The sequence below is a fragment of the Bombina bombina genome, chromosome 1 (assembly GCF_027579735.1).
Source record: "Bombina bombina isolate aBomBom1 chromosome 1, aBomBom1.pri, whole genome shotgun sequence".
Lineage (NCBI taxonomy): Eukaryota > Metazoa > Chordata > Amphibia > Anura > Bombinatoridae > Bombina > Bombina bombina.
The window spans coordinates 181901793-181922893 of NC_069499.1; the positions used below are offsets into that span (position 1 = coordinate 181901793).

General features: G+C 36.2%; 1 protein-coding gene across 4 annotated transcripts in view; it reads right to left on the reverse strand.

Annotated features, from left to right (window-relative positions):
• BAZ1A (bromodomain adjacent to zinc finger domain 1A) overlaps positions 1 to 14074 on the reverse strand; it is a 762668-nt gene extending 748594 nt beyond the window's left edge. The window contains exons 1-4 of one of the 4 annotated variants that reach the window (XM_053697759.1): positions 14000 to 14074; positions 13432 to 13568; positions 10549 to 10827; positions 7334 to 7468 (exon numbers count right to left, since the gene is read on the reverse strand). In XM_053697759.1, coding sequence (XP_053553734.1) covers positions 7334 to 7468; positions 10549 to 10827; positions 13432 to 13544 — 527 coding nt within the window. In that variant the 5' untranslated portion in view covers positions 13545 to 13568; positions 14000 to 14074. Of the gene's footprint in view, positions 1 to 7333; positions 7469 to 10548; positions 10828 to 13431; positions 13569 to 13810 lie in introns of all 4 variants that reach the window. The other 3 variants (XM_053697757.1, XM_053697758.1, XM_053697756.1) reach the window with 3 other exon arrangements.
• Between the last annotated feature and the right edge of the window lie 7027 nt (positions 14075 to 21101).

Below are 21101 nucleotides of genomic sequence, written 5' to 3' on the forward strand. Positions count from 1 at the left end.
CGGTATATAAAATTCAGCACATAGCCATAAAATCCCCATAGACAAACAATGGCAGAACAATGGATCATCCCTTAGGGGTTCAATGACTTTAAAACATGGCAGTATCATACGACGCCACAAGTCAGTTTGTGAAATTTCTAAACTTTTACATCTGCCCCAGTTAACTGTAAAAGCTATTCTTGTGACATGGAGTGGGAAAAGGTAAGGGAGATGTGGTGGTCAAGTGTCCCATACTTTTGGCCATATAGTGTAAAAAGAGGGTCTGAGGGTTATCGTTTAGCTCATTGTTAGGCAGCCAATCTGTAGAAATAGAACACCTTACATAATTACATAATTCTCAACCATTTCTCAGACTTTAGATCTCATATTAGCATTCCATTTAATAATTGATTAGCAAAATTAACTCCAGCACTATGTCCGATCATATCTAAATTTTAAAGACAAAGAAGACAACTTACTCCATTTGAAAAATTATGTTCTGTCCCAAAATAACTATTAGTTTCATCAAAACTTAATGACATCATTTCTAAAATGGAAGAGATCATTGGATGCAGTTTAAAAGCATTGTCCTTTGGTTTTCCTTTAACTTCATTGTAAACATAACTAACCCATTTTAAAATAATGAATAACTGTGTGAAACACCTAATACTTTGTTTATGAAAGCATCAGAAGCCTCCTAAGGTGACTGACTAGATTAGACCTGTAGACTACATCCCAGGAGAGAAAAGTATTATAGCAACCTTGGAAGAAGGAATTTTTAGCAGCAAAAATGGCTAATAATGAATATAAATTATTTTAAGTTTAGGGAACCATTAAAGTTGAAAAAAAATGCAAGCTCTAATCTGTTAGGGCATGCAATTTTAACTCTAGCAAAGGGGTTAAACACAGTGATGGTAAATCCTACCATTTCAAAAACGCTAGGATTTACCAGTGCAATAAATAAAATGTACCTTCACGTTAGCTAAATCAACGAAAAAGGTGCCTTTATTTTCTTCTTCTATTATACCTAAACAGGGCCTCTCTAGCCTCCCATGGCAAAACTCATTTTTTTCAATGTGACTTTTCCACCTCTTAGCCAATAGCGGTGCTAGCCATATGGCACTGAAGCATAGCTATTGGCTAAGAGTTGGAAATGTCACCTTATGGGTGGGGGAATGAGTTTTGCCATGAGCTGCTGGAGAGGCTCTGCTTAGAAAATAATTTTGTTGATTTAGCCAACATTCATGAATGAAGTACCTTTTATTTAATGCACTGGTAAATCCTAGCGTTTTTTGAAACGACCTTAAATCTAATTATAAATTTATACTGCTGATTACCATATGAATTATCAGAGATCGATAGTAACCACGTAGACATGCTCAATTGCTACTAGTCTGTATATTTTTAGCAGCATACAGGGATTGTCTAGCCTTGGCTACCTGCACTGTTATACTTAACACTGTGTTAACTGCTTTTAGCCTAACAAGCAAACTGTGTTATTAGACTGTGGATTTACTATCTATTGATACACCATCTTAGTTAAGAATTGTTGCAAAGCTCCGCTAAGAGACAAGCTGGATATTATTTTATTGCGGACATGACGCATATGTCCCATAACTGAATGTATATAAAATAAGAGGGAAAAACCAAAGCGCCAAATAAAGGCTAGGTCTAGGCTAGCCCAAAAAAACACAACGTTGGGCTAAAGTGAGAGTAAAAACAAGATACACTTTAATTACATATACTTCCGGTTCGAGACAAATATAAAACTAAATGGTAAAACAAAGTAATAAAAGCACAAATCACTAGCCTTGATCACTGGCTAGTATATGATCGCTTAAAATTCCTGGATCCACAATTGACAATACACAATATGCAAGACGTCCTTAGGGTACGTCTAAACTTTAGTACTAGTGGTAAAATGAAGTTAGGACACCGTTGTCCTAGATGTATATTAGGTTTGCTAAACAAGTGCCTGCTAATAGATGATAGTATGCAAATGGCCCAAGCGGGGTTGAAGGGTGGTAAATATGGTCTTATTACTTACAGCTGTATTGTGGGCTGTAAACATGTGTTATGTGGTGTACTGAGTGTGTACTTGGGTCCAAATGGGTGTTCAAAAGAGTATTTGTGAATGTGTTGTTAAGTACACTTGGATAAAAGACGCGTCGACTGGCGAGTTTGTTGGATTGAACTGTTCACCTTTTTCTTTTACAGTGGCCACTGTTTTTTTTACTTTACTTTGATTCTGATTTTTTGAATATGTGATATATATCTGCACAGCACTAATTGAAATTTGTTTTTAATTATCTTTGGTATTTCACGTTACACTGTTTACCACAATTTATGTCACAGCAGTTTGAAGGTTTATGCTCTCATATTTTATGTTTTTCACATGTTTGGGAGTTTTATCCAAGTGTACATAACACATTCACAAATACTCTTTTGAACACCCATTTGAACCACATCGTGTTTTTGGACCCAAGTACACACTCAGTACACCACATAACATGTTTACAGCCCACAATACAGCTGTAAGTAATAAGACCATATTTACCACCCTTCAACCCCGCTTGGGCCATTTGCATACTATCATCTATTAGCAGGCACTTGTTTAGCAAACCTAATATACATCTAGGACAACGGTGTCCTAACTTCATTTCACCACTAGTACTAAAGTTTAGACGTACCCTAAGGACGTCTTGCATATTGTGTATTGTCAATTGTGGATCCAGGAATTTTAAGCGATCATATACTAGCCAGTAGGGATGCACCGAAATTTCGGCCGCAGAAAGTTTCGACCGAAAATAGCATTTTTTGTTATTTCGGTTTTCGTTTTTTTGCCTTTTATTTTCCGCAAAATTATTGTGTAGCATATTTTAAATTTGATGCCAGCCTAGAGCTGCTGTTTGAGTTCATTACTTGACTTACTGTTTTGCATATAATAATAGTTTTCTAGGACTATACTTTATTTTGATAATTGGTAACAAAACAAAAACGGTTAAATCTGATTCTGTTACACAGAACTAAATAAAGAATAATACTAGCGATGCACCAAAATTTGGGCAGCCGAAAATGTGCAATTCCAATTTCGGCTCAAAGAGGACCAAAATGGCTAAAAATGTACAGCCCTCCCCTGTTCTATTGAGTTACATGTCTATCCTTAGCATAAGGTGAGCAGCACAGCACTGGCATGGTACACAGAGCACACACATAAGTACCATGACATGATGATATTTGAAACCAGGAGAGAAGGAAACCAAAGTTCTGAATAGTGAATACAAATATCAAAGGAGGATAAGTAACATGTTTATAAACACTTGATATTATCAGACACAGCCCTAAGCACACACAGTGAATATCTTTAAGCCTTATATACAGTGCTCATACATCAACCTCTTGAGTGTAGACATTCTATTCGCCTGAGGCAAATATGCATGCACACTTTATAAGCATAAGCCCCAAGCTCGCACACAGTTGGTACAAATTAGCACACACCAGACAGTGTATACAAAAAAGCACAGTAACTTTCTATAACCACCTTGCACGTAAGGTTGTAGCTAAGTCCAGTGGTCCTGGTGATAGGTGACAGACAGACTCCATTTGGGACTCCGGAAATATAATCCGACGGGTCAGTGTGAGACCCGAACCAGGAACTAGGCGGAGATACGATGAGAGACGATCAGGTGCAGCCACGCTCATCGCATGGATAACTACACCCAAAAACAAAACACATGTCTACCTCGTATTGTTGTCTGGCTATAACCACGCTCTCCCTTATAGAGCTCCAGTTTCACTGCAGATCACTCCCTACTGTACAAGTGACCATGTCCATTTGTTGGAGCTTTACCGCCTACAAGCTCTCTCAGCTACACACACACACACACACACACACACACACACTGTAGTTAAAAAAGAAAAAAACAATTTCGGTTTCGTTTCAGTTTTCGGCCAGGATCATCCTGAATTTTCGGTTTCGGTCCAGAATTTTCATTTCGGTGTATCCCTACTAGCCAGTGATCAAGGCTAGTGATTCGTGCTTTTATTACTTTGTTTTACAATTTAGTTTTATATTTGTCTCGAACCGGAAGTATATGTAATTAAAGTGTATCTTGTTTTTACTCTCACTTTAGCCCAACGTTGTGTTTTTTTAGGCTAGCCTAGACCTAGCCTTTATTTGGCGCTTTGGTTTTTCCCTTCTTATTTTATATAACCTTCTTTGACTACTAGGAGTCAACAACCAGAGCTAGGGTCTCACCCAGGTGGGCACTCAGTGGTACCCGCTCCATAACTGAATGTAATCAACAGTGGCGCCTGGTTTGTCAAAAGACAGTCTTTCCACAGTGTGCAGACATACACTAATGTATCAATAAAGGGCAACACAGTATCTTTAATGTTGATGTTGCAATTATCATAAATATATACACCTCTCTGATACACTATTAGCGTTGCTATACTCACAGTGCCTTAACCGTTTTTTAGTCTATCAGTCATAACAGTGAGATAAGCTTACTGAATTATCAACTTTGAGACACCAGCCCTATTTTGAAATATTCCAGGTTTGGCTGAGAGATAAGTTGTATATCAATCTGTGTATAGATCTGACGCTTAAGAATTATATGTACATTTTAATTCAGTGGCACCTGGTTCACTATAGGACAGCAGTTTTCTCTCAATGTGAAGGCAGACAAATTTGTATCAAACAAGGACAAAATAGTTCCTTTATGTGAATGTGGTAATATTATATATAAATAGATCTTTTGGTTCACTATTAGTGTTTGCTAGCACAATCGCTACTGCTTCCCAGTATACTCAGCATTTGAGGCATTATGTCTTAATATCTATTACTTGGTATATCAAATATTTTTTTCAATAGCTTACACAGGGTAACTGTTGATTTACAGCCCTGCTGCAAGTATTCTATCATAATCTAACAGCAGTTTAATCCCTGAATTCTCAGGTTTCATGGTCAAAGAATGTTTGTTTTTAATCACCCATGTTTTAAATACACTAAAAAAGATTGAATGTTTTAATTGTATGTTCGTGGAAAACAGTTACAGCAAGCACTAAACACACACCATTTATTTTTGTCAGTATGGGATAATGAGAGTGCTGTGTATGTATTTTACAATCAGTGGAATCACTTCTTTCGTTACCTCTGATTGTTTTCTGTATATAATATATGTATACGAGTCTGATTAGCTATCACATGATACAGGAAGCCAGCAAATTTAAGAAAATTTTGAAATTGGTCAGAATAATAATAATAATAATATATATACTGCTCATTTAAAGCTCAGTGTAGATGCTATTGCATTCTCTTTTTATTATGCATTTGTTGAGCATGCAAATCTGAAGTTTGAGATGAAACCATCATATTCTGGGTTATTTTTTTTTTAAATTAGAATGTACACTCACCGGCCACTTTATTAGGTACACCTGTTCAATTGTTTGGTAACACAAATTGCTAATCAGCCAATCACATGGCAGCAACTCAATGCATTTAGGCATCTAGACATGGTGAAGACGACTTGCTGAAGTTCAAACTGAGCATCAGAATGGGGAGAAAGGGGATTTAAGTGACTTTAAACGTGGCATGGTTGTTGGTGCTAGACGGGCTGGTATGAAAATTTAAAAAACAGCTGATCTACTGGGATTTTAACGCACAACCATCTCTAGAGTTTACAGAGAATGGTCAGAAAAAGAGAAAATATCCAGTAAGCAGCAGTTGTGTGGACGAAAATGCCTTGTTGATGTCAGAAGTCAGAGGAGAATGGGCAGACTGGTTCGAGATGATAGAAAAGAAACAGTAACTCAGATAACCACTCGTTTCAACCAAGGTATGCAGAATACCATCTCTGAATGCACAACACGTCGAACCTTGAGGCAGATGGGCTACAGCAGCAGAAGACCATACCGGGTGCCACTCCTGTCAGCCAAGAACAGGAAACTGAGGCTACAATTTGCACTGGCTCACCAAAATTAGACAATAGAAGATTGGAAAACTGTTGCCTGGTCTGATGAGTCGCTTTCAGCTGCGACATTCAGTCACCAGATCCAATAGAGCACCTTTAGGATGTGGTGAAATGGGAAATTCGCATAATGGATGTGCTGCCGACAAATCTGCAGCAACTGCGTGATGCTATGTCAATATGGACCAAAATGTCTGAGGAATGTTTCCAACACCTTGTTGAATCTATGCCATGAAGAATTAAGGCAGTTCTGAAAGCAAAAGGGGGTCCAACCCAGTAATAGCAAGGTGTACCTAATAAAGTGGCCGGTGAGGGTATATGTGCCTTGATTTATCTAGAAATCATATTATATTTCAGCTAGAAGCATTCAATGTGAAATTTAACTTCTCATGGTTTGGAAACTTTTTAGACCGCTTTTGAGACTGATGGTTATATTGTTTTCTATTTTAAAGATCGTAAGTAACCAACTATATAAATTTGTGGAGCTGCTAAGTTACTAGGGGGCAATATAAAAGACAGTAATCACATGGTATTTACAAGACATTTCTGTTGTGTTGCTATAGAATAACATGTCAGTCAACACCTAATATTTTAAAAAAAAAATGTTTACTGCAGTTATTTTTCACTAGCCAAGTTCCACCCACATTTTACCTTATTTGGAGGAGCAAATCTGGGCTTTCGTCTGCAGTCAAGGCTGGTCACCGTCATGTTTATAAAGCATGGTATATTTAGAATAACAACTTTTCAGATTATTTTTCCAGTTATTTTAAAAAATTACTGATTTAGTTATATACCATTAGAAATAGATAATTATGAAATTATTAAGAGGTTATCTCCAATTTAATAAGCTAATCATTCATACTTTTCAGATGTACTTTATTGGAAGGAGAAAAATAATTTCCTTAAAGTGATTGTAAATTTTAATGAATGAGTGCACTTTCATTCATTAAACTTTACGATGCTTATTTTTAAAAATACTTACCTTTGCGTTATGGTAAACATAACGCTAAGCCTCCGTCTGCAGCTCCTGCTTTCTTTAGCAGATCGATGATGAATCGTTGTGTGACCCCTTTGGCGTCCAGCTCGTGAGGCACACAACAATTGGAGGAAGCCAGATTCATCATCGATCTGCTAAAGAAAGCAGGAGCTGCAGGCGGAGGATCGGCGCTATGTTTACCATACCGCAAAGGTAAGAATGAAAGTTAAGAAAAGTCAAAATTAAACTTTCTTGATTCACATAGAACAATTTTAACCCTTTAAGTGCTGAGCTACTTTTCAGTTTTTTAGATGCCGTTTATATATATTTAGGCACTACTGAAGGTAATTTTCAGTGAGACACGCACACAGAAGATTCAATATATATAAAAAAACTTTTCACTTACCGTACTGGTGCCTCGTCTTTAGGAGTCTCATCGTCACTATCACTGATAATGATAGTATCCCCATCAACTTTGTGGCCATTTGCCATTCCATTTTGCTGTGGAGGAGCTTTAACGTCCAGAATCCTGCACTCCAATCTGATGACGATAGAGAGCAATTTAACATCTTTGTACCATTATAATAAAAGAGGAGATAAAAAAATTAAACATTTTAGACATTAGATATAGATATAAAGTGTATTAATAATATGTATATAATATATAGTCAAAAGTAATATTTAAGAAGCTCCCAAAAAAAAGGTGAATGGAATGTCACAAAGCATGTTGTGACAAGCATGTATTGCTTAAACACGTGCACAAGGAACAAAGGAAGATTTTTTTTTTTTTTTTATAAAACACTCTCTAATCTGGATCCATTTTTTTCTGCTCCCATATAAAAACACGTTTCGATAACCAGACAGACAATGTAAAATGTTCCTGCTATGTTACCAAGCCAATAGAAATAGAGAAGTAAACGTTTTTTTAAAAGGAGCAGTAAAGTCAAACTTAAATGTTTTATGATTCAGATACAGCGTGCCATTTTAAACAACTTTTTAATGTACTAATGTTAATGTATTAGTTTTGTTTTTTGCCACTCATTGTGTTAACAAAATCCCTATTGGCTTCAGCAGAAAAGAAACTGTAAATTAGGGAGAGTTATGTGAGAAATCTGCCATGAGCTCTTTTTTTATTTTCCAGGACTGGAAAATTCATAATTTGAAGACTTAAAGTACAGAAAAAGTGGACAAAATAAAGTATATTGCAAAATTATTTTACAAATAAAAAATGTATATTACAATCAAACAAGTGTTTGTCATTTTTAACACTTGATTATTATTTTTCTAGTGCAGAAAAATACCCCTATAACATTCTATACAGTGATTGTGTTTGCAGTGCAAAAAGATCATTTAGACTTATATGTAACTGGCAAATAAGATGATATAAATACACTACAGTGACATTTTGAGGGGTGTACCCCTAGACTGTAAAAACAATGCAGCTTTCACTAACAGATCACACCTTTAGCCTGATAAATGATTATCCTGCTTGGAGAAAAATTATAGCCCAAACTTCACAGGCACTGAACACTAAGAAAAAAAAAGACAGAACCTGAAGTCCCAGGTAGATGATAAATGCCTCTCATAAAACTCTCTGCTCAGATGAGATTATCTAAAATGTTCCTGCAGCACTGCAAGATCTCTCAAGATTCTAGACAGGCAAATTTTGCTATACTTCTCTAAGCGGTATTTTCTGCATTTCTGTATGTTAAGGAGAGACGAGTCCAGTGCAATACAGCTACATGACATTAGTTTTGTAATATTTTATATTACTTTACACTTCAGTTTAGGTCCTTATTACATTTAAAAGAGCGAGTCTAGTTGATTTTGTTTAAAAATATAAATAACGCCTTTACTACCTATACCACCAGCTTTGCATAACCAACATAGTTATAATTTATAACCTCTAAAAGTGCCTGTTTTTAAGCTCATGCTGGCCACTCTTGCATGATAGCCAGACAGTGCTAGTTCATGTGTGTCACATTGATAGCATTATGCTCATTCCCATGGAGAATGATAAAGGTTTCCCAAGAACCAGCACTAATTGGTTAAAATGCAAGGGTTGTAAAAGCTAATAAAAAGCACTGAGAAAAGGGGCAGTCTGCAGGGGCCTAGATACAGGTAATCATAGAGGTAAAAAGTATATTAATATACCAGTGTTGCTTAAGGAAAACTGTAAAATTAGTAATAAGGGAATTACCTATTGTTTTAAACAATGACAATTTACAAGTAAACTTTTTTTTCTTGTGTATTTTAATGCATAAAGATGCAGAAGTGATTTCACAAATTCTGATTAGGTTTTGAAAGTGTTGTGTTACGTAAAAAAAAAAAAAAAATTAGGATCATACCTCGTATATTTCTGTGACAGGGGAGTTCCCAGGGTATGTCTGAAGCTCTCTCACATTTCTTATGAAATGCCGTAAGCATTTTACACACGCTAGTCTAAATAAATTATGTTGCCAGGTGATTTTTGCTCAAAATTCGCAATACACTTATTTAACAGTCAGAAAAGTACTATATAAAAAGCTAGAGTCAAAAGAAAGTTAAATTGTAATGAAAACAATTCAGTTCAATTTGTATTTGCTGCAAACTGAGCCCTTATATGAGTACAAGGTGTTATTCTGTTAACATCACTTTCGTCTAAAATTCTGTAGCCCAGAGAGCATCGTTACTTTTTTATGGAAAGTATCTAATCTCTCTGGAACTTCCAGCTTCCATTGTTTTGGGGGGGGGGGGGGTTGTTTTGTTTGTTTTTTTAAATAGCAAGTTCAGCACCTATGAAGTCTGCACTATATTTTCTCTACAAAATTAAAAAATATTTAATGACCGGACACATAGAAAGTAATGAAGCTCTCTGGGAAACTGAAGCTGTCAGTTTTATTTTAAATGGAGGAAATACAAAGTACAATGTAATTTGTAAAGAGATACAAATAAATAAATGTATATATAAAATGTACATAAAATAACCCTAATTGATTAAAAGTTACACAGAAACTCTTAAAGCATAATCAGAATATGTAAGATCACAATTCTAAATACACTGCTGTATAGATAATCTATATGCATTAAAATGCAAAGTAGATAGTGCAAAGTTTAAATGTAATAAAACTTAAATCTGAAGTGTAAAGTAATAGAAAATACAAAGCACAGTAAATGCAGCACAACTTTTATGTCATACAAAGCAATATTGAACTGAGAATGCTGCTTGGAGAAAGTAGAGCAAAAAAAAGCCTTTTTAGAAACTCCTGAGGGATCTCGCAGATCTGAAGTAACATTGTATATAAATATAATCTCATTAGATCTTCAGGACCTCGAAGAGCACTGTCTGTATCTAGTAGAAACTGCTGCTGACCCAATCAACTAGCGCTGTGTCAGTTTTCCTTTTGCTGGAGTTAAAAACAGAGTTACAGGGTCACTAGTTTTAAAAATTACATGCTCTAACAAATAAGAGAATATAAAAATTAAAATGAACAACCTTTTAAAATAAAATTGCACATTAACACCTTTTCTGGAAGAGGTGCATCTAATTTAATGTTTCATTTCAGCATTTTATTGAGAACAGCATTTTAGAAAATGGAAATTCAAACTACTACAAGATTAATGGACAAATAGAACGGTTACCTTGCTCCACTGTTTCTCACTACATCTACAATTTCCCCAACAAAGAATCTGTTCTTCACATATGCATAGATATCATCACACAGATCCTGTATGCGTTGGCGGCTGGAGATTGATGAAATGTATAACAGAGGGACAATCAAAGAATCAGGGAAGTTCTGCAGATTCTTGCGAATTTTTTTTTCTGACTCAAGAGCTTCTTGATATGTAAGTCCAGATTTCCCAGTGAAATAACAACTCCACACCAAGCTGTTGCATAGTATAGTGCGCTCGAAAAATTCACTTTAGAAAAAGAGGGGGGTGGGGGAAAAATAGTCAGCAAAATATGGTCCTTACATAGAAGTCTTCCTAAAATATTAAATCAATTACAGCACCTTAACAGCTTTAAGAGGCTACTCTAGGAAAAACAAAATAGGCACTTTCATATATTCTGTCCACAGTACTACTCTGATGTTTTGGGTGCCTTATGAGTATCGATGGTCACCAGATAGACCTATCTAATAAAGTAGGTTTATTGTCCATTTCAGAAGCCATCTCTGAAATGTCCCTTAGTTGACTTTTTCACCAACCAGAAAGTTTAATGGGTAAAGAGCACTACAGATTGCTGTGCTTGATGTCAGACTCTTAAAGGGGCAGTATACACCAATTTTCATTTAACTGCATGTAATAGACACTACTATAAAGAATAATATGCACAGACACTGATATAAAAATCCAGTGTATTACATTTTAAAAACTTACTTAGAAGCTCCCAATTTAGCACTGTTGATAAAGTTTAGCTGGAACACCCACTGAAAGGGGCTGAGAGCAGACCCCCCCCCCGCATATGAAATGATCCATTACACAAACAAAAGCAATCTGAAGTCTGTATACACTGTGGCTTCGTTAGGGCTGGGCTTTAACACCATTAGGACGACATGAAAAGCCCTAACTTTTTTGGCATCCTGCTCCATTCTGGAAACAAAATGGCAGTTGATCTTGACTGTGGGACATGCCAGGCAGTCCCCCAGAAACCAAATCAGCACCATTTTTTAAGCACATGAACGCATTGACAATCATGTGTTCCTTCATTTTTCTTTACAATATAAACTTGGACGGATAGGTCCAACCTGAAGAGTTTAAAAGGAGTCTGCACACTTTTAGACGATGATGAAAATACAGATTTGATAATAAAATGTTAAGACTCTAAATGTACATAAATTATTTTGGCAACTGACCCCAGTAATGGCTACACAAGAGAGGCCCATTATGCTCATCATTTATTAGAGGCTATTGATAAATAGAACTGTACAACTTATTTAAATGTTCCAAAAAAAAAAAAAAATGTAACAGAAAGGCCAAATAAATAAAGGTGAGGGGGGGGGGGAATTGTATCTGTTTAGAAAGTGGAGCTTATTAACTATTTTCTGATAGCTATGTTGGGATGTTTACATTGTTTATAAAGTGAATTAAAAACAGACCATAAATAATAGAAGCTGTAAAACTCATAATATGCAAAGCAATATAGATCCTTATCTTGAAATGCAAAGTATAATATAAACTGTGCAACTTTACACTGGAATTATAGTCTGAAAAAGAAAAAAAACTAATTGACAGCAGTTATGTTTTTGTGCTACAGCTGACTGTAATTAACTTAAAAATGTAAAAAAAAAAAATAGCAGCATAATACCTAAACTCACATAAAAAAGGGAATAGGAAAGAAATAGGTTAGCACAATCAGGATCTAATTTTATTTACCCTATTTGTTTATTTAAAGAAAAAAGAAAATGCAAGACTGTGCAAACATGACAATTCCATGTTCATATAATGTACCAATCAAATCAATAACTAATTTTGATCATCCAAATAATTAGCTTTTAACAAAACAGTCTGGCTATCAAGAACTTGGAAAACCATTACTTTCATCAAATATAATATATTGTACTAACATTTTATATAACAAACAGAAATGAGTTTTTAGTTGTTTAAAAAAATTGTATCAGAGAGTGTGGTACTAAAACAAAACAAAAATCATAATTCAACTTTACAATCTTGATACGAAATGCACCTTGCGTTGCTCACCAATTTGGCCGTTGTAAAAACTGGAAAATGTTTTGCCAGAATATGGGAAACGCTCAAATAAATGTAGTTTGTATTGATGTATACTTGTTTGTGGTACAGTAATGTAATAAGCAATTGAAAATCACTATAGCCTAGAATAAGGAACAAAATCAAACAAAAGAAGAAAAAAAAAGTGTGTGTGTAGGAAACCAGACCAACTAACATGGCTTAGATACTTAACAAAACAAAGAGACAACAGCCACATGTCCTGTTTCATGGAGTGTGTGCTCTCTGTAACTCACACTGAATTTACAAGGAATAGTGATGGACACTTTCTAAAAACGAGCATCACAGGAAGACACAGAAACCTTTCTAAATACCTAGTCAATAAAGTGTGTGAGATCTCTCTGACAGCCAACAGATGGAGAGATTTGACTTGGGAGAAAAAAAACAGCATTTATTTATTTTAAGTTCCTTAACTGTATTGTGTTGTTTTTACACTGCATTGTCTACAGTTTGATGTCCCTTTATTTTATTTACAGCGTTAAATGTTAACTCTGCCACATATTTTGCTTCATTATATTTAGGGGCCTTCTAACTTTTAAAGGTTAATAAAAAATCCTGACAAAAGGAGTTGTTTACTAGCTGCTTTGAACGTCTACAGGCAGTGGATGGGTTAATGGGAGATTCCTAAGACAGCTTAATGAACACAATAAAGGGAAGCCCCTGAAAATCTAAATGAAACTCCGGGTGCTCGGTTAAACTTTGTTGTTTTGGTCTGACACAGCAAGAGGAATGATGTGCATGTGGGTACAAAGAGTGAGAATGGCGAGCAGTCACGCTTACTCGTAGTCTCTGAAGATCTCGTTTGTAACCCGGCAGTAGAAGAGACGCTCGGTCGGGTCCAGGTCCGGGGGCGGCTGTTGCCGGATGAATGGCTTCCTGTGTAGTAACGGCATGTCCTCTCACTGTACCGAGCGAAGCTGAGGAGAAAAGCCACACAGCAGTGTCAGTGTCATAATTACTGAGGGGCGTGATGTCCGAGGGATAGTTTAGAGTTTGGCGAATAGACATGAGAGGGAAGCGGGAAGTACAAAGTAGTGGGGACGGGACAACATGAGGTGGTTGTTAGGTTATAGGAAGATTTCTAGGTTATATCAAGTGGAAGGAAGCAAGTGGCTCAAAAGTTGCCACACATGATAATGTTGTAGAGATGGCAATTAACCTAGCACAGTAAGCCGGCGGCCCTGGAAACAAACAATGTGATGCCGGCAGATAACTACCGCACGCAAAGTACCGTGCCCGTCCCGCCGGGAAATTCCAGGTGTCCAGAACTAATCAGCGGTTAGGAGCCGGTTTAGGCGTAAGAACGTTGTGACCAGGAAGAAATTGAAAAACTGGCTGTTGTTGATACCTCGACTCAGTCGTGGGCTGGCGGGAGAGGGAAGTGAAAAATGCTGCCGGATCCTCCCCTATTGTGTACTGAGCTCACCATGCGCCGTGATGTGTGACAGCACTGAGCACACTCACTTCCCGCACTGTAATCTTCCTATTCACTCTAAAGCCCATTCCTGTAAATGTGAACAATTGAAGTCTAGGGGTTCACAAATTGCTTCTAGGAATAGAGGCTTTACTAAAAAATAGAGTGAAAAATTCGTTTGGTTGTCATCATTATAACATCCCTGCATGTACTACCTTAAATTGAACATTAGGACAAAGGAAAAGAGGACTGTTTTTTCTTTAAAGCAAAGATAGCCAAGATCCTAACACATGGGGCCCTAAGATCAGTATTTTAGAAGAAGCCTTAAGGGCTGCATAAAAATTTGACTTACACACTGATAATTATATATTTCCTAAAAATGTCCCATATCACACGGCCTGATTTCAGTAAGGTTGCATGGTACAGTTGTATCTAGTGCTGTTCTTGCCTCCAGAGGACTCTTCAGTTATGGCCATCTTGGCCAATAATCTAAAGTCTGTACAGAACACATTAGATCTGCTTTTATCTGGGCTGGGGCCATAACAATTACAACACAACTTCTTAGTTCTGCTTTTTCACAGGGGCCTCAAAAGACGTACTGAGGGCCATATGCGGCCCATGGGTCTTCAATTGGCAATCTCTGCTTTAAGACACATTTATTAATTTTAGGACAGAGTGTGTAAAGAGTATTGTATATCCAAATATTAATATTAGATCCACTACATATGAAATGTCAAATTTGTTCCTCAAGTGAAATATTTTATTACAGGGTTAACTTACTCATATTTGACAACTTTATTAGTGCCATGGATCCTTTGTAATGCATAACAGTTTGTATACATTAAGGGCTAGATTATGAGTGGAGTAATAAGGGGTATTTTGCAGCTCTTGTGCGAGTCGCAAATATTGTGCATATTACGAGTTGAAAGTATACTCATTCGCTTTAGAGCAATTGAATTTGACGAGCATCGGGTTAGCATAACTTCAGAGCTCTGGTTAACTGTTACACAAGACAAAAAAGTTGCACAAAACACATAAAAAATACATTTAACTACAGTTACACTAATAATAACATAGTCGGATAAAAATAATAACAAATATTGCATTCAAAACTTATAATAAGATATGTAAAAATCATAAATTAATGTTTACCTATATTGCATGAAGATCCAGTTTTAAAACAAATTTAGTCGAATGGTTGTAATTTTGTGTCAAAAAGGGCAATAACTATTGGCAATATCTTAGCATCATCTATGCTACTAAAACTAGTTGCTAACCTGATGTGGTTATCGAGAAGAAAAGGTTTCAGATGCTGGGCCAGGAGATGTAAAAAATTCAGTATGTTAAGGAAGGAGAAACTTTTGTCTCTACAGCAATGGGTACAACTTTAAAATTAAGTCATATAAACTTAAATACTACGCATGTTATCTATCTCCTGACCTGTAAAGCCTGTCAGAAGCAATATATAGGACGTACCAAGAGACCTATGAGAGACAGGTTTCTGGAGCATCTAAGATCGATTGAGGACCCTTATACAAAAACCCATGTAGGTGGACATTTTAGGGATAATCATGAAGCAGATACTAATTTTGTACAAATACAAGGAATACATTTTATACCAAAGCCTACTAGAGGGGGTGATATGGAGAGATTGTTAGACCAGAGTGAGGTCTTTTGGATTTTTCATTTGAACACTAGATTTCCTCTGGGTCTGAACTCACACTAGAATACTAATTTGTTTTATTAGATCAAAACTAGTATTGATATGCTTGGATATGTATAATGTATCAGTGAAGATCTCACATTTATACATTTATAATTTTTGAAAACAGAATGTAATATATGGAGAGAAAAGAATGAGACTTAAACTCAGAGAAGTAAACAGTATATGTAAAGAAAATACATCTGTATAAAGATGATAGTAGCTGATACTATAATAATGATGGTATGTCTCTGAGAAATTGAGTGATATGTATATAGATGACTATAAAAAGGGTCAATTGTATCAGAGGCATACAGCTGGTGAACAAGGGCTGGGTGGAGCCCAAAACGAGTACGGCTATGCCTCAATTGATTACTTGACCATAATCATTTTTGATATGTTTTTTAAGGATACTATCGCCTAGATTACGAGTTTGGCGTTAGCCTTAAAAAGCAGCGTTGAGAGGTCCCAACGCTGCTTTCTACCACCCGCTGGTATTACGAGTCAGGCAGGAAAGGGTCTACCGCTCACTTTTCTTCCGCGACTCGAGGCTACCGCAAATCCCCTTACGTCAATTGCGTATACTATCTTTTCTATGGGATTTGCCTAACGCCGGTATTACGAGTCTTGGAAAAAGTGAGCGGTAGACCCTCTCCTGTCAAGACTCCTACCGCATTTAAAAGTCAGTAGTTAAGAGTTTTATGGGCTAACGCCGGACCATAAAACTCTTAACTAAAGTGCTAACAAGTACACTAACACCCATAAACTACCTATTAACCCCTAAACCCAAGGCCCCCACACATTGCAAACACTATAATAAATATTTTTAACCCCTAATCTGCTACCGGATATCGCCGCCACCTACATTATACTTTTGAACCCCTAATCTGCTGCCCCTAACATCGCCGACACCTACATTATATTTATTAATCCCTAATCTGCCGCCCCCAACATTGCCGCCACCTACCTACAATTATTAACCCCTAATCTGCTGACCGGACATCGCCGCCACTTTAATAAATGTATTAACCCCTAAACCGTCGCACTCCCGCCTCGCAAACACTAGTTAATTTTTATTAACCCCTAATCTGCCTGCCCTAACATCGCCGACACCTACTTACATTTATTAACCCCTAATCTGCCACCCCCAACGTCGCCGCCACTATATTAAAGGTATTAACCCCTAAACCTAAGCCTAACCCCCCCTAACTTAAATATAATTTAATTTAAAATAAATAAATTTAACAAAATTAAATAAATTATTCCTATTTAAAACTAAATACTTACCGATAAAATAAACCCTAAAATAGCTACAATATAACTAATAGTTACATTGTAGCTAGGTTAGGATTTATATTTATTTCACAGGCAACTTTGTATTTATTTTAATTAGGTACAATAGTTATTAAATAGTTAACTATTTAATAACTACCTAGCTAAAATAAGTACAAAATTACCTGTAAAATAAATCCTAACCTAAGTTACAATTACACCTAACACTACACTATCATTAAATAAATTACATAAACTACCTCAATTAATTACAATTAAATTCAATCAACTAAATTACAGGGGGGAAAAAAACACTAAATTACAGAAAATAAAAAAAATGACAAGAAGTTTAAACTAATTACACCTAATCTAAGCCCTCTAATAAAATAAAAAAGCCCCCAAAAATAATAAAAAGCCCTACCCTATCCTAAATTACAAATAGCCCTTAAAAGGGCCTTTTGTGGGGCATTGCCCCAAAGTAATCAGCTCTTTTACCTGTAAAAAAAAAGAATAGAATACCCCCCCAACATTACAACCCACCACCCACACACCCCTACTCTAAAACCCACTTTATTATAGTGGCCGCGACGTTTGCAGCGGAAGATTAGGGGTTAATTCATTTAATATCGTTGCGGCGATGTTGGGGGGGCAGATTAGGGGTTAATAACTATAATGTAGGTGTCGGCGATGGGGGCAGCAGATTAGGGGTTAATACATATAATGTAGGTGGTGGTGGTGGTGTCCGGAGCGGCAGATTAGGGGTTAATAGTATAATGCAGGTGGCGACAATGTCGGGGGCGGCAGATTAGGGGTTAATAAGTGTAATATTAAGGGTGTTTAGACTCGGGGTTCATGTTAGGGTGTTAGGTGCAGACATATTTTTTATTTCCCCATAGGAAACAATAGGGATACGTTAGAAGCTGGACGCTGCTTTTTTGCAGGTGTTAGGTTTTTTTCCAGCCAGCTCAGCCCCTTTGTTTCCTATGGGGAAATCATGCACAAGCACGTTTAGCCAGCTTACCGCTACCATAAGTAACGCTGGTATTGAGGTGAGATGTGGAGCTAAATTCTGCTCTACGCTCACCTTTTTGCGGCTAACGCCAGGTTTAAAAAAAAAACCTGTAATAACAGCGTTGGCTTAAGGGAGCGGTGGGAAAAAAAGGAGCGTTAGAGCCGCAAGCCTTACCGACAAAAACTGGTAATCTAGTCGTATGTTTTTAAAAGACAATCAATAAAAGTTTGAAGTTTTAATCTTGGTGGTTTGGATCATGACTTTATTCTGAGTTTCGGAGTTTCTTTATCACAGTATATCTGTATATACATATATATCTATTCCTATAGATATATATCTATAGATATTTATTTTACATGAACAGTATCAGAGATATATAGAAAAATATATTTAATAATAAAAAGTACATTATTTTCTATGTAAAGAACAGTGGAATGTAAAATATGCATAAAGTGCATTGGGGGTTTGCAACTTAGAACTAATGTGGTCAGGTTAGCGCACAGGAAGAATTGCTATCTTCATTTTGCGTTATTGAAATATTAAATATCAAATATTTTTTACAAATTATTAAATTATTATACATACTGTAAAAATACATATATATATTCTATGGGTTATTAAGAATTGAAGTATATGGGGGAATAAGTTAACAATGTCTTGATATTCTAAGTTCCACTTTTTTGCATGCGTCAGAATATTTGCTTCCCTCCTAACTTTTTACTTTCAACTCATAATACGTGTGCAACCCGACGCGATCAAAAAGCCTCCCTCTAGGAAAGTAAACGCAGGACCGACAAATTGCGCTCCACTTGTAATCTAGCCCTAAATTAGTACAATCACAGAAGCAAAGTGTACTTTAAAGCACAAGGTTGTAACCATCAAGGGAAATAAAAGTCTAATATCCTGGGACAACTTCTTGTGCATACAATTCTCTAGAAGTTAGCCATGTGGATACAGATCTAAATACACACGCTTGGAGTGCAATTGAAACCATCTCATGCACTTCAAGCATGCTGATTTGTATGCATGTTATCTGTGCATACTAGGAGAGCCATGTGTATGACAAAAGTTATTACATAATCTGTAATACCCTTTCTTAAAGGGATACTGAACCCAATTTTGTTCGTTCATAATTCCTATACAGCATCCAATTTTAAGCAACTTTCTATTTTACTCCTGTTTTCAATTTTTCTTTGTTCTCTTGGTATCTTTATTTGAAAAAGCAGGAATGTAAGCTTTGGTCCAGCACCTGGGTACAGCTTGCTGATTGGTGGCTAAATGTACCCACCAATCAGCAAGCACTATCCAGGGTGCTGAACAAGATTACATTCCTGCTTTTTCAAATAAAGATACCAAGAGAAGGAACAAAATTTGATAATAGGAGTAAATTAGAAAGTTGCTTAAACTTCCTGCTCTATCTGAATCATAATAAAAATAGGGTTCAGTATCCCTTTAAGCGATATTCTAGTCAAAATTAAACTTTTATGATTCATATAGAGCATGCAATTTTAAGCAACTTTCTAATTTACTCATTATTACCTTTTATTCGTTCTCTTGATATCTTTTTTAAAAAAAAGCAAGAATGTAAGCTTAGGAGCAGGCCCATTTTTGGTTCAGCTCCTGGGTAACGTTTGCTGAAGGGTGTCTAAATGTAAGTTTCATATCCCTTCAGGATCATTTTAGTGCATTTTAAATTTGTCCGTGTTATACCTTTAAGAATACTGTATAGTCCAAAGCTTAACCAATAGAAAAGATGGTATGTCCACCCAAATGCCCCTTTTTTATCTTTTGTTGCATTTATTTGTTTTGATTTATTCATATTTCCTCATTTATTTTTTTGGGGAAAACCAACATATTTAACCCCTTCCTGACTTTAGGACGTTGCATTCAATCCTATCTGTGCTGGGCTTTAATGTCGTTAGGAAGGCATGGAACATCCTAGCCGTTTGGCTGTACTGAAGCCAACCGTGCTTCCTTAATGGAATTGTGGCCTGGAGGGCGTTCCTAGCGTCATAGGGACGCCCCCTGACCCAATCCCATCATTGAAATCTCGCATCATTTCAATTTGTTTACATCAGAACGTTGTTCCGTCATAGACAAATTAGACCGATCATTAACCCCTTAATGACCACAGCACTTTTCCATTTTCTGTCCGTTTGGGACCAAGGCTATTTTTACATTTTTGCGGTGTTTGTATTTAGCTGTAATTTTCCTCTTACTCATTTACTGTACCCACACATATTATATACCGTTTTTCTCGCCATTAAATGGACTTTCTAAAGATACCATTATTTTCATCATATCTTATAATTTACTATAAATTTTTTTTATAAAATATGAGGAAAAAAATGGAAAAAAACACACTTTTTCGAACTTTGACCCCCAAAATCTGTTACACATCTACAACCACCAAAAAACACCCATGCTAAATAGTTTCTAAATTTTGTCCTGAGTTTAGAAATACCCAATGTTTACCTCTTCTTTTTTGCTTTTTTTTTTAAGTTATAGGGCCATAAATACAAGTAGCACTTTGCTATTTCCAAGCCATTATTTTTTAAAATTAGCGCTAGTTACATTAGAACACTGATATCTTTCAGGAATCTCTGAATATCCATTGACATGTATATATATTTTTTTAGTAGACATCCCAAAGTATTCATCTAGGCCCATTTTGGTATATTTCATGCCACCATTTCACCGCCAAATGCGATTAAATACAAAAAATCGTTCACTTTTTCACTAATTTTTTCACAAACTTTTGGTTTCTCACTGAAATTATTTACAAACAGCTTGTGCAATTATGGCTTAACTGGTTGTAAATTCTTCTCTGGGATCCCCTTTGTTCAGAAATAGCAGACATATATGGCTTTAGCATTGCTTTTTAGTAATTAGAAGGCTGCTAAATGCCACTGCGCATTACACGTGTATTATGCCCAGCAGTGAAGAGGTTAATTAGGGAGCATGTAGGGATCTTTTAGGGGTAATTTTAGCTTTAGTGTAGTGTAGTAGACAACCCCAAGTATTGATCTAGGCCAATTTTGGTATATTTC